At 67.3% G+C, this 13,015-nt stretch overlaps 5 protein-coding genes across 5 annotated transcripts; 2 read left to right on the top strand and 3 right to left on the bottom strand.

Moving 5' to 3' along the window:
* Positions 1 to 204: 204 nt before the first annotated feature.
* RHOBADRAFT_53716 (uncharacterized protein) lies at positions 205 to 2,570 on the top strand (the record flags this gene model as incomplete). Its single annotated transcript, XM_018416975.1, has 6 exons — positions 205 to 336; positions 635 to 708; positions 836 to 877; positions 989 to 1,262; positions 1,413 to 2,163; positions 2,367 to 2,570. 5 exons carry the CDS (start codon positions 205 to 207, stop codon positions 2,097 to 2,099), a joined length of 1,209 nt encoding a protein of 402 aa, XP_018270823.1. The 3' UTR covers positions 2,100 to 2,163; positions 2,367 to 2,570.
* Positions 2,571 to 2,854: 284 nt separating this feature from the next.
* RHOBADRAFT_44294 (uncharacterized protein) lies at positions 2,855 to 4,086 on the bottom strand (the record flags this gene model as incomplete). Its single annotated transcript, XM_018414383.1, has 4 exons — positions 2,855 to 3,312; positions 3,405 to 3,668; positions 3,749 to 3,896; positions 3,964 to 4,086. The coding sequence occupies 4 exons, from the start codon at positions 4,084 to 4,086 to the stop codon at positions 2,855 to 2,857; spliced, it is 993 nt and encodes a 330-aa protein (XP_018270824.1).
* A 552-nt stretch (positions 4,087 to 4,638) lies between these two features.
* On the bottom strand, positions 4,639 to 5,430 carry RHOBADRAFT_44295 (uncharacterized protein; the record flags this gene model as incomplete). The annotated part of the gene is made up of 5 exons (XM_018414384.1): positions 4,639 to 4,718; positions 4,792 to 4,897; positions 4,963 to 5,066; positions 5,136 to 5,181; positions 5,254 to 5,430. 5 exons carry the CDS (start codon positions 5,428 to 5,430, stop codon positions 4,639 to 4,641), a joined length of 513 nt encoding a protein of 170 aa, XP_018270825.1.
* A 306-nt stretch (positions 5,431 to 5,736) lies between these two features.
* Positions 5,737 to 8,190, top strand: RHOBADRAFT_15431 (uncharacterized protein; the record flags this gene model as incomplete). Its single annotated transcript, XM_018412260.1, has 7 exons — positions 5,737 to 6,018; positions 6,178 to 6,424; positions 6,523 to 6,590; positions 6,655 to 6,718; positions 6,904 to 7,209; positions 7,292 to 7,744; positions 7,832 to 8,190. The coding sequence occupies 7 exons, from the start codon at positions 5,737 to 5,739 to the stop codon at positions 8,188 to 8,190; spliced, it is 1,779 nt and encodes a 592-aa protein (XP_018270826.1).
* Positions 8,191 to 8,617: 427 nt separating this feature from the next.
* On the bottom strand, positions 8,618 to 12,639 carry RHOBADRAFT_53718 (uncharacterized protein; the record flags this gene model as incomplete). The annotated part of the gene is made up of 15 exons (XM_018416976.1): positions 8,618 to 9,041; positions 9,126 to 9,523; positions 9,617 to 9,854; positions 9,945 to 10,114; positions 10,194 to 10,243; positions 10,330 to 10,568; positions 10,627 to 10,666; positions 10,754 to 11,573; positions 11,641 to 11,831; positions 11,950 to 11,975; positions 12,042 to 12,105; positions 12,177 to 12,201; positions 12,289 to 12,311; positions 12,384 to 12,482; positions 12,553 to 12,639. The coding sequence occupies 15 exons, from the start codon at positions 12,637 to 12,639 to the stop codon at positions 8,629 to 8,631; spliced, it is 2,883 nt and encodes a 960-aa protein (XP_018270827.1). The 3' UTR covers positions 8,618 to 8,628.
* Positions 12,640 to 13,015: the final 376 nt, after the last annotated feature.

The raw sequence follows: 13,015 nt of genomic DNA on the forward strand, positions 1-13,015 counted from the left end.
GGTAGGTGTGTGGTGCAACAAGCTGTGTGCTTGGCAGATCTGAGCGTGCGAAAGAGAGAGCTGTTCGAGAGAGAGAGAGAGCGACGAGTAGGACTCCGCCGCCAGCGCGACCTTGGTCCTGCTCCCCCTCGCTCCCTCGCTCTCCTCTCCCTCCTCAGCTACCACCACCACCACCACCACTACCACCACAAGCACCACCACCACATGTCTGCCCCCGTCACCGACTCTGCCCCGGCCGTCGAGCCGTCGACCAACGGCACCGCTGCCGCCCCCTCGACCGGCGAGCACCCGATCACCCAGGCCATGCAGGCCACCGAGCACGACCTCGGCCACAAGGTGCGTCCTCTACGGCTCTACTGGGCTGTGCAGGCGGGGCGCACGCTGGACGAGCGAGGCGGGTGGGAGGGCGCGGCGAGGCGAGGCGGGGGACGCACGTCGTCGACGTCGACGACTCGACGATGGGGGTCTCGCAGCAGCGCAGGGTCGGTGCGGGCGACTTGATTGTGTGACTGGACACTCGCACAGCATTGTCCAGCTCTCACAGGCGGCGCCGTCGCCTATCTCGCCGTCGCTCCATCACCGCCCACTCCCCCCTCTCGACGCATGCACTGACCTCGCACCTTGGAGCGCGCAGGTCTTTGTCGGCAACCTGCCCTTCTCGGTCAACGACGACAGCATCAAGGACATCTTTGCCAAGGTCGGCCAGGTGTCAGTCCCTGCTCCTCTCCTCTCCCCTCGTTCCCACCTCCCCCCTCGCCCTCCTCGCTCGCCGTCCTCGTCGCCGCGATCCGACACGATCATCAGGTACTGACACCTACGAGCGCACCGTCTGCAGCACCGACGCCCAGATCATCCACCGCGGCACGAGGTCCCTCGGGTGCGTCGCACTCGTCCTCTCGACCATGCCCTGCTCCTCGCCTCGCGCGAGGCACGCAGCGCGTTCTCGTCGTACAGGAAGCCGCTCACACTCTCCCTCGCACTCGCACAGCTACGGCTTCGTGACCTACACCAACGAGGCCGACGCCGCCGCCGCCGTGTCGCAGCTCGACAAGAGCGAGATCAGCGGCCGCCAGGTCAACGTCGAGGTCGCAAAGCCCATGCCGGCCCCGGGCGCCATCGCGGCGCGCGCGGCCACCAAGGCGGCCAACTTCAAGGCGACGCGCGAGACGGCAAAGGAGGCGCAGCAGCAGCAGCAGGGCGGCGAGGGCGTCGAGGGTGTCGAGGGCGAGGCGGGGGTCAAGGCCAAGAAGGCGCGCAAGCCGGTGCGTGGGCGTTTTTCTCTCTCTTTGCCTCTTTTCTTCTCTTGCTGGGCACAAAGTTGGGTTCACGCGCTGAATCTTGCCTCCCTCCCCTTCCCTTCCTGCCCCCGGTCCGCCCCTCGCCCTCCATCCCTTCCTCGCTCCCTCCTGCAGCGCAAGCCCCGTGGCCCGCGTCAGCCCCGTGCCGACGACGAGACCGAGGAGGCCGGCGATGCCCCGTCGTCGACCAACGCCGTCTCGGACGCCGCCGACGCGCTCGCCGCCCCGCGCGCCGATGGCGACGCGCCCGCGCGCAAGCCCCGCAACCGCAAGCGCAAGGGCGCCGCCGCCGCCGGTGCGCTCGTCGACGGTGGCGCCGAGGGCGGTGCGCCCCCTGCGCTCGGCGACGCCAAGCCCGCTGCCGATGCGCCGCGCCAGCCGCGCCGCCGCGGCCCGCCCGCCGGCGCCCCCTCGTCGACCCTCATCTTTGTCGGCAACCTCAACTTTAGCGTCACGAACGAGTCGCTCGCGGCCGCGTTCGCGCCCGACTGCGCCGTCAAGAGCGCCGTCGTCGTCGTGCGCAAGTTTGGCCAGTCGGCCGGCCGCAGCAAGGGGTTCGCATTTGTCGATTTCGCGAGCCAGGAGGACCAGGAGAGGGCGCTCGAGCGGTTCCAGGGCAAGGAGCTCGAGGGGAGGCCGATGAGCCTTAAGGTGGCCATCCAGCCCGAGGAGGGTGCGCCTGCGGCCGGCGCGGCGGGCGAGGGCGAGGCCAAGCAGGCGGCCGACAAGGCGGCGGGCGACGCCAAGGTCGACGAGCAGAGCGGACGCACCGAGGGCGACGCCATCATCGTCGCGTCGTGAGGCGGGCACGTGTCGTCATCGTCGTCGTCGTCGTCGGTTGAACCTCCCTCGAGCTCGTGTACAGGTGCGTCCCCTGCTCTTCTCTCTTTTTCCCACCCTCCCTCTCCTCCCCTTGTCCTCCTCTTCTCCTCGACGGTCCTCCTCCCCTTCCTCGCCACGCCCTCTCACCCCCTCGCCACCTCGTCCCGCTCAACCTCGCCTCGGCTCGCCCTCCTTCCTCCCCGCCAAGAACCCCAAACTGACCTCGCCCTTTCGTCGCCCGCGCAGCAACAGTCGTAGCATAGCAGCAGCAAATCTCCTCCACTCTTCTCCCTTGTCTCTCCTCCTCCTCTCTCCGTCATCACCTCCTCCTCCTCCTCCTCGCTCTCTTCCCTCCCCTTCGTCCTCCATCCCGGCCTCGAGCTTTTTTTTGCCCCTCCCTCTCCCTCACTCCATGAGTCGAACGTGCCAAAAACGTGTCCCCTTGTCGAAGCCTTTCGAGCGGGCGGGAGAGGAGAGAGAGCGAGCGAGAGACGGGGAAGGAGCAGAGGCGGCGACTTGAGAAGGTCGCGAGCTGCGGGTGCTCGAGCTTGCGTGCTTTTTTACGCTAGTTCTGTGGGGGATGTGCAAGCTCACTCTCTCGTTCTGAAAGCTTTGCGCTCGAGAAAGACCGGGTGGAGCAGATTGCAGCGCTCGAGGCGACGGAAGACGGGGTTCGGCAAAGGAGGAGAGGCGAGTTTCGCGAGATGGAGGTCCGCAAGGAGGGCGCTCAACCACTAATCGAGACGTCTAGACGAGACGAGCGAGTGCCGACGAGCGGACGCCCTCGCTGTTGGCAAGTACGCCTCCTTGCCGAGCGACGCCTCCCGCTCGGACCGCCGCCGCTCCTTGAGCACCTCCCTCGCCTCCTCGCACGCCCGGTCATACTGCGCACTGAAGCAAACGGTGTAGAACCCGGGCTCCTTGCCCCTCGCGACCCCTCGCGCGACCCACTGACCGTGGAAGAAGTTCCACACGGCGAGCGACGATGGCGTCGACTGCGGGTTGAGCGCACCCGAGCGAGGGTCGAGCGAGAGGGCGCCGCTCGGCGGGTGCTCGGCGTACGACTCGAGCGGCGTGGGCGGCGCGACGGGGCGCGCAAAGTCCCACTGGACGCCGTGCCGGTCGAGCCGAGTGCCCGGGACGACGAGCGACAGGTGGTTGTGCTCGGCGGCTTGGCGCAGGGCGATACTTCCTGCGTGCAGAGAAAGCTTCATTAGCTCCGTGAGCCCGTGCTCGAGCGCGATAGACAGGAATGGCGAGGAAGAGAACGAGAGAGCGGCGTACTCGAGTCGAGTCGGTAGTGCCGCAGCATCCCGCCCGCCCCAATTTTGCCGTACGTGCCGCGCGCAAAGAGCTCAGCGCGAGGCGTACCCGAGCGCGGCGAGTGCACGACGGGCGAGGGCCCGGCCAGCGTCGACGAGAAGGGCCTGAGCGCGTCGTGCGCCGTCGGCGCCTCCCAGTGCGAGAAGGCGACGCCGTGGGGCTCGTCGAGGACGGGACGGACGCGGATGTCGTGCGAGGGGACGACGACGACACCGGGGTTGTTCTCTGTCGGGGCGTGCGAGCGCAGGACGAGGTGAGCGAGGCTCGTGCGCGAGAAGGTGAGGGCGCTTCAAGCGAGGACGCACTTGTGCAGTCGCCTTGCAGGAACACGTAGTCGCCGCTGCGGATCGAGTACGGCCTCGGGCTCGCCCACGCCTCGTGCGGGACGAGTTCGCCGTCGACGAAGAAACGCACGAGCCGGTTGACGTGGTCGGCGAGGCCGTCGTCGTACGCCTGCGGCGGTGCCAGCGGCGAATCAGTCGCTGCTCCGCAGAGCACCGAGTCAAGGGACGGGACGCACAGTCTCCATGCCGGCCTCATGCGTCTCCCAGTCGAAGGTGGCCGGCAGCTGCGGGTGAAAGTGCCGCAATCGAGCGACGAGGGCGCGCACAAACTCCTTGTCGTCGTCGTCGAGCGTGCTCATGCTCGCGAGCGTCTCGAGAAGGAGCAAGCGCGAGCTGAGCAGCGACGGGAACCGAGAGAGAGAGAGAGCGACGCGAGCGAAAACGAGCGGCGGGCGACGTCTCGGACATTCCGCCCGGCGACCCCGGTCCGCGTTCAGGAGCGTGAAGCATCGGGTGAGGAGACCGAGCGACGGGAAGCCGGGCTCCCATGGCTTGGAAGCGGTCGATCGAGACTGCAAGAAGTGAGGTTCCGTGCGGGCCCAGCTGCGGCGCACAGATCGTCACTTGGGAAGGTCCCGCTCGCGCTCGTCGTAAAGCGCTCGCGGACTCTGCGCATGCTGCAGGTGACCGTATAGTTCGACTGGAGAGAGGGGGGGGGGGGACACGGATCAGCAGGGAGGCTCGAGCGAGGCGGCAGTGTCGACGCCAGTCGGACGACGAGCACGAGAGCACGCGAGGACAGCCCGCACGCATTCTCACTTTGCAGTCGAGCGCTCTCGACCACTCTCAAACTCTCGCGAGGAGCGTGGGGACAGTTCTCGAGACGAAAGAGGTACAGAGCGACGCGACAGCTACGTGTGGATGGATTTGGGGGGCAGCTCGTTGCCGTCGACGACGATCGGCTTGGACGGTAGGAGGACGTACACCATGCCTGCGCGCACAAGCCCGCCTCGAGTGAGTGACGTGCGCTTCGAGCGAACAGGAGAGAGAAAGGAGGGACGCACGAGCCCACTCGGTCTCGGAGGCGTTCACCCAGGCATGGTCGGTCCCGCGCTGCACGACAAGGTCGCCCGGCTTGACGGGCGTCCTGGACCCGTCGGGCAAGGAGAGCTGTGCAGGAGGGAGAGCGAGTCAGATGGACTGTCTCGAGCGAGAGAGAGAGCTTGAAAGCGCACCTCGACTGAGCCGAACAGGACGAATCCGTAATCGAGCGTGAGGGTGCGGTGCATCGGCGAGACGTGGCCAGGCGGCATGTCGACATAGCGAACGACCGACCCCTCTGCGAAGCAGGAGAGGGCAAGATGAGCCGTTGAACCGGCAGAACTCGAGAAGAGAGCGAGCGGCGCACCTGTGTTTGCGAGCTCGCCGATTGGAAGGTCCTTGCCGTCGACAGGCTGCGTGCGAGGGCCAGAGTCAGGCTCTCGCGGATCGGGAAGACGTAGAGAGGGGAGAGAGTGGGAGCGCACCGTCTGGCAGTCGGCCGGGCTCGTGTTCGTCGTCCACGCGAGGCCGAAGCTGACGCCGTCCGAGAACCCGGGAGGAGCCTTGTTCTCGACCTCCTCGTCGATCCACACCTTGGCCGCGCCACTGTCGTCGTGAGTCGTCACGACGCGGCGGATGAGGGGGAGCGGGTTGATGGCCATGGTCGACGCGCGAGTCGAGGTTGCGAAAGCGAGCGAAGGTGCGGGGTGCGGAAAGAGGTGCGGGGAACGCAAGCGTGGGTGGGCGTGCGAGCCAGAGCAGTTGTGCTGAGCGAGGCGCGGCAGCAGTGGTGCCGGGGCGCAGCGGTGGACAGTGGGAGGCGCGACGAGCGGTTCGGGTGGAAGTGGGAGGCGCGCGCGCGCCGGCCGAGTGGTGGGGGCGCACCGGCCGCCGCGCAGCTCCTCTCGCGCTCACTCTCCTCCAGGCCGCTTCTGCTCCACGCCAGCTTTACGCTCATCAGCACCACCATGACCGTCACTCCGACCGTGCCCGGCTCGAACGCCATCCGCACCACGACTCGCCTCGACAACCTCGTGTTCGACAAGAACGTCGACATTCCGCTCAAGGACGGCGGCGTGTGCCGCGCCAACGTCTACCGGCCGCTCGAGGCGGGCCGGTACCCGTGCATCCTCACCATGGGTCCCTACGGCAAGGACGCGCCGTACTCGCAGTTCCACGTCAAGAGCTTCCGCGAGATCCCGGACGACCAGAAGGGCCCGCTCTCTGCCTGGGAGACGCCGCACCCCGATGTGCGTCCTCCTTCCCCTTCCTTCGTCTCGGTCTGAGGCAGGGTCGGGGGAGAAGGCGGGCTCTCGAAGTACTCTGGACCCGCGCGCAGCCGAGCGAGCGAGGACGCTGGACCCCTCGCGGCGTTGTTCTCTCGCTCACCTTGTCTTCTCGCCCTGCAGTACTGGGTCTCGAAGGGCTACGTCGTCGTGCGCATCGATGAGCGCGGCATCGGCTCGTCCCCGGGCTTCCTCGACACGATGTCGGCCTCGACGTCGAGCGACTTTGCCGAGTGCATCGAGTGGGCGGCCGAGCAGGACTTTTCGACGGGCAAGGTCGGGCTCCTCGGCATCTCGTACTACGGTGGGACGCAGTGGCGGGTCGCGGCTCGCAAGCCCAAAGGCCTGACGTGCATCGTCCCCTGGGAAGGTGCGTCCACCCTCTTCCTCACCTCGCGGCCTTTCTTGCGGCAGCCTCGCGGTCCGAGACTAACGAGCACGACGCTCTGTTGTCTCTCTCATCGACAGGAATGACGGACTACTACCGCGACCGCGTGCGTCAAGGCGGCATCCTCGCCAATTTGTTCGTTCACTTTGTGCGCCGACTTTCCTCTCTTTCTCTCCTTCGCGAGCACAGGCTGACACCTTGTGCCCCTTTAGTGGTGGAACAACCAGGTCGTCACGATGCAGCACGGCAACGGCGAGAAGTCGGTCCGTCGCTGGGGTGAGTCTCTCGTCCTCCTCCTCCTGCCCTTCCGTTCCTAACGCACTTTGACTAACTCTTGCCTTTGCCCGTGCCTCCTCTCTCTCTCGTTCAGGTCCCAAGTCAGAGATCGGCGAGCCTATCGGTGCGTCAGTCTCGCTCCCTCGCATGCCGGCCGCGTTTTGACGTCCCTCTCCTGCGCTCAGGCCCCGAGTGCCTCGAGGGCGTCATCCCGCCTGAGCAGCTCGCCAAGTTTCGTCGCGACCAGACGATCGACAACAAGGAGCACCGCTTCCTCGACGAGCCGTACCACGCGAGCCGCACCTACAACCTCGGCGACATCGACGTCCCGGTCCTCAGCGTCGCAAACCTCGGCGGAAACACGCTCCACCTTCGCGGCAACGTCATGGGCTACCTCGAGGCGGGCACGTCGAACAAGTGGCTCTGGTTCATCAGCGGCCGGCACGACCTGCCGTTCTACTTGCCGCACTACGTCGAGCTCCAAACGTCCTGTGCGTCCCTTCTCTTTCGCACTTCCTCCCTCTCTCTCTCGCACCTCGTCCTGATTGGCCAAAATCTATCTTTGCTCTGCAGTCCTCGACGCCTGGCTCAAGGGCGATGACGACCGCGGTTGGCTCCAGGGCCCGAACGCCGACGGCGGCGTGCCCGCCGTGAACCTCCTCGTGCGCAAGGGGAACCCGGGCTTCAACTCGACGGCGGCCGAGGCGACCTTCACGAGCAGACCGGAGCGCTCTTGGCCGCTCGAGCGCACCCAGTACGCCAAGTACCACCTCCACTCGGACCTCTCGATGCGGCGCGACGAGCCGGCTCGCGACAAGGGCCAGCTTTCGCTCGCCGCGCTCGGCAAGAGCGACCCGCTCACCTTCGAGGTCACGTTCGACCGCGAAACCGAGCTCGCCGGGCACCCGCTTGTCCACCTCACGGTCGGCGTCGAGAAGCGTCCCGACGGGTCCGCGCCCAAGGACCTCGACCTCTTTGTCACGCTGCGCCACCTCGATGCCGACGGCAAAGAGATCTTCTACACCGGTCCGTCTCTCTCTCCCTGCCTCTCGCCCCTCTCTCGTGCCTCTGCTCGACCGCCTTGACTGACTCGGGAACCCTTCTGCGACGCAGGCACCGCCGGTGACCCTGTCCCGCTCGTCAAGGGCTGGCTTCGCGCCTCTCTTCGCGCCATCGACACCTCGTCGCCTCGTCACCGCCCCTACCTGCCCTACCGCGCCTACCGCAGCACCGACGTGTCGTACCTCGAGCCCGAAACGCCGTACGCGTGCCTCGTCGAGGTGTGGCCGACGTGCGTCGTCGTCGACAAGGGCTCGAGCATCGTTCTCGAGGTCGCGACGGGCGACACGCAGGGCGCGGCTATCTTCCTCCACAACGAGCCGACCGACCGCGACGAGGAGACGTTCGCGGGGACGAACACGGTCTGGCTCGGCGGCGAGCACGAGAACTGGCTCCAGCTCCCTCTTGTGTAGACTCGGTGTATTGGACTGCGTTCGACTCTATCTCTCGGACTTTGGAAGCTCGTTGCTCTGTCGCAAAAGTCGTTCCTCAGGCCTCTGTCGCTCGCGAGACGCCGCATGTGGCCTACCTGCTCGACCCTCTGTCCCTCCTTTCCTGCCGACGACTCTGCCTTGTCCGGCCCTGCTGAGCCTCTGAGAAAGAATGCGGCGAGAGCGGTAAGGCTCGAGCGCACAGGCTCTCGCAGCAGCTTTCGCGGCCAAGTCAACAAGGAAGCCCTCTCGGTCATGGCCATCTGCACGCTCGCGACTGCTCGCTCGCTCTCTCGCTGCGTATGAATCAAGCTAGTCGACCCTGACGCCTCTCGAAAGCAGAAAAAAGAAGGGAAGAAGCCGCTCTCATTGCGAAAGAGGGACCGGTGCGGCCTTCTCAAGTGAACAAGACGGCGCAACTCAGACGTGCAGATTGCCCTGCCGACTCTCCTCCCTCGCCAGCATCCTCTGCAGTACGGCGACAAACGTCCTCCCGACCCTCCACACCGGCCTCGCGTCGAGCACCTTGACGACGGCCCGCAGTGCCGTCCTCGCCGCCTCGTCGCCCGCGAGCTCGACCGAGCCGGGCATCGTCGGGCTCGCGATGACGGCCGCGCCGCCGAACGCGACCCATGCCGACGCCGTGTCGTCGAGGACGGCGTCGAGCTGTACCGCGCTGGCGGGCGCTTTCGAGGTCGAGGTCGAGGACGAGAGGGAGCCGGTGGACGGCGGCTCGGACCAGGCGAGCGAGGCGTCGGTACTGGGCTTGCTCGAGCGCGCGTACAGGTAGAGGGCGAGGCCGGCGTAGAAGAGGGAGGCGGGCTCGTGCGTGCCTGCGAGACAGGAAGAGAGAAGAGTCAGGCCCTGCGCGCCTCTCGAGCTCGGCCCAGAGAGAGAGAGAGGGAGAGGGGACGCACTGTGGGTCGGGTAGTCGCGCAGGACACACAGGAGCTGACCCGCATGCAGGGCGAGCGTGCGAGCGTGCTCGGTGTGCGTGTTGAGCATCTTGACCCAGTACTCGCGCGCCGTGTCGGCCTCGCCGTCGCCCGACTTGCGCGCGACGGCGTCGAGCTCGTCGAGCGGGACGTACGTCGCGATCTGCGCGAGGTGGTACCACGCGCGAGGTGCGGCGTAGTACGCCGGGTCGTCGGGCTGGCCGCCCGAGTTGAAGCAGGGCGTGAACTCGTCGGCGCCCCTCGCGAGGCGGCTGAGCGAGCGGCGCACGTGCGTCGTGATGAGGTCGGTGTTGGTCATGCCCGACTTGCGCAGTTGGTGGACGTGGAGGAGGTTGAGGTGGAGGGCCTGGACGAGGACGCTGCGGGAAGGACGAGTCAGTGACCGAGGACGAGGCTGACGGGCAACACGACGACGTCGAGGAGAGACACAGAGAGAGAACGAGAGGACGCACTGTGCAGCAAGCGGGCTGAGCGAGATGACGGCCGGGAGCGGTGTCGCCGAGTCGGACGACAGGTGCTTGAGGACGACCGAGATGGCCACGGGCTCCCGCACGCTCGCCTTGACCTCGAGCCACGCCTCGGCGGTTGGCGCGGTCCACAGTCGTTCGTCGCACGGGAGAAGCGTCTGGAGGAGGCTGCTGTTGATGCAGGGGGCGGTGCGGAGGAGGACGGCCGCCTCGCCATCGAGTACTGTCGACGAGGAGGACAAGGAGGTGGTCAGACGGGCGAACTAGGCTCACAATCCGACTCGAGGGGCTAGAAAGAGAAAGAGGGACGCACAGTAGCACGACATGGCGGTCCTGCGCCGCTCCTCGTTGGCGACGAACGCCTTCCACTGGGCCGCCGGCGAGTCGTCGCTCGGCGAGCGGTTCTGCGACTCGTTGAAGACACGCTGCTCGCGCAACATGGTCGTGTGCACGCTCGCAAAGGCCGAGGCGAGCTCGATGGTCCTGCAGGACGTACACGAGCCGAGGCGTCAGGGCTCGGCTCGACGCACAAGGAGAGTCTGAGGGATCGGAGAGGACGGACCTTGCCGAGCCGGTCCAGCGCATGACGGACCAGAGCATCTGGGCTTGCGCCTGTGGGAGACGAGCAAGGGTCAGGGCGCCTGACCGGGTGTGCTTCGCGAGGCGGCGACGGGAGAGGAGGAGAGACGACGACGCACGACGGGCAAGCTGCGGGCGAGGCGGTTGTCGCGGTTGATCAAGTGCTCGATGCCGCGCCTCGCGACCTCGACGAGTGCGCGCCCGAGCTGCAGGGCGCCCGAGATGGGCGCGTAGACGGCGCCGATGCCGAGGAGGATGAGGAGGAGCTGGCCAAGCGTCTTTTTCGGGTTGAACGACGGGACGTGAAGGAGAGGGACGAGGGGATGGAAGTGGCCGAAGTAGAGCGAGAGCAAGAGGTCTGCAGAGAAGGAAGGGTCAGGTCGTGTGGGTGAATGAGGGACTCGAGCCGGACGGACCGAATACGGGCAACGGGATGCGGGCCAGGGTGCTGTACAGCTGTTGACAAGGAGGCACGCAAGTGTCAGTACGGCCGGGACGACGAGGACGATCGAGAGGGAGAGAGAGAGAGAGAGAGAGACGCACGGCGTGGTACTCGTCGTCGGAGAGTTGCGAGAACCGCAGCGTCTCGAGGAGCGCGATGCGCACCTGCTCGTCGCACGTCGGCAGCGTCGGCCCGCGCCCGTCGAGGACGACCGGAGCGGCGAGGATCGACATGGACGCCTCGCGGTCGAGGCGGACGCCGCTCTCGTGGCCCGTCGGCTGCCACGCGAGGCCCCACTCGCTCGCCGTGCCACCGCCGCCCTGCGCCGCCGCCGCCGCCGCCGCCGCCGCCGCCGCCGTGCGGGCCGTGTCTCCCTCGCCGTCGGCTGCGGCGGTGGGCGACTCGGGATGGGGCGAGCCGTGTCGGGACGGGAGGCCGGCGGCCGTGATGAGGATGCGCGGGCGGTACGAGGGCGAGGCGGTCGAAGGGGGCGACGCCGGGTGCGCGAGGTCGGCGACAGGCGGGATCGAGGTCGACGAGCCGAGGCGGGCCGGTGACGGCAAGGACGCGGCCGGCGACTGGAGGAACTGGGACCAGAACATGTTGTCGTCGGTCGGGAGGAAGAAAGCGGCCGACAGGTCGTCCTCGAGCGTGGTCGTCCCGGCCGACTGCTTCTGGAAGACGAGGTTGAGCAAGTTGTCGAGCGCCGGGCTCGCTGCGGATGGTTGCGCGGTTGACGAGCCGGGCGCGGCGAGGTGCTGGACCGCAGCAGGAGCGGGCGCGCTCGAGCTGGCAAAAGTCGACATGCCCGTGTGCGTCGAGTCGAGGCCGCCGTCGATCGGGTACGGGAACGAGTGCATCGGCATCGAGGAGCCGAGGTCGAAGGTGGACGAGGAGGAGGGAGGGAGCTGGACGTGGTCACTGCGGGCCGCGAGGCGAGTGAGTCGATGGCGCTCGAGCGCCTGAATGTGGAGGCATCAGGACGCACTGGACACTAGAAACGCTCGTGCTTCTGTTCGGCAAGGCCTCGAAACTCGGTGCGGCCTGGCCGACGTCCTCGCTCTGCAGGCGAACGCGTTTGTGCGGCCGGGTTGACGGGTCGGACGACGCCGTCTCGTAGTCGCACACGCGCGAGAGCTTGCTGCAGCGCTCACAGGGTTGGCCACCGTTGCAGCGCACCTGTAGGTCAAAGAGACACAGGTCAGTGCCGCGGTCTCGAGCGAGTTCCGCATCCTCGGACGGGAGAGACGGCTCGGGGGGAAGGGGAGGAAGACGAAGGCGCGAGCGCGGGACGAACCTTGGCCGCCGCACAGGATTGACAGGCTGTATCGTCCAAGGAGTCAGTACCGGCTCTAGAGGTCGAGAGAGGCGAAGGACAAGAGGGCGCACCTTGAGAGACCCTTTTGGCCAGGCCACCGCCGTCGCCCGTCACGGTCGCCTCGCGCGAGTGGATCTGTGTGAGGCGGCGAGGGATCAGCGACATGCCCCGAGAGAGAGAGGATTGGAGACACGAGGCGCGCGCACTTTGGTGTGCCGGCGGAGGACGTCGCTGCGAGGGAGGAGGAGGGGTTCAGCTCGTGGACGTCGGTGCTGAACGACAGAACCGCGGGAGCTCGCTCGACCGCAGAGAACGCACCTCCGAGCAAATGCCTTGCCGCACTGTGTGGACGAGGGGCAGGTGAGCAGATGATCGCGCAGCCGGGAGGAGGTGGACAGGAGCGAGGGACGCACCTCCTTGCACAGGTAGCCGGCGGGAGCCGTGTGGGTCTTGACGTGGCGCTCGAGGTGCTCAATGCGGGCGTACGACTGGTTGCATCCAGGCTGGTCGCACTGCACGAGACGAGCGAGGTGAGCCCGGGGGCGACCACGAGCTGATGAGGGGCGGGCAGCGGGGACGCACTGTGTGGATGCGAGCCGGGGCGGGGGCAGTTGCTGTCGCGGCTGGCGGTGGTGCTGGCTCGGGGTCGTGCACCTGCACATCGGCCATGGCGGTGGGTGGAGCGTGGCTCGGGTGAGGTGGGAGGACGACGACGAGAGCCGGCCTGTGGCCCCGGTCGATTCGAGGGGCTCCGGCTCGCTCGCACAGCCCGGCCACAGCGCTCGACATGTCGCACGGGCCTGTACCGACCGTCGTGGACGCTGCGGTGCCGTCCGCTCGCCATGCGCTGTCTGCGGCCGCGCTCGGGAGAGGCTCGACCGCACGGCGCCGACGCTCGCCTTCTCTCAGCTCTCGCTTGCGCTGCCACGAGACACTGGCTTCGAGAGCTCGCCGTCGCTGCACGTGTACTGCACGCTCGAGCATCGAAAGAAGCGCCGCACGGCAAAGTGGAAGAGAGCGCGAGGACGAGCTTTCCTCGCACGAG

The sequence above is a fragment of the Rhodotorula graminis genome, assembly GCF_001329695.1.
Source record: "Rhodotorula graminis WP1 unplaced genomic scaffold RHOBAscaffold_7, whole genome shotgun sequence".
Taxonomy (NCBI): domain Eukaryota; kingdom Fungi; phylum Basidiomycota; class Microbotryomycetes; order Sporidiobolales; family Sporidiobolaceae; genus Rhodotorula; species Rhodotorula graminis.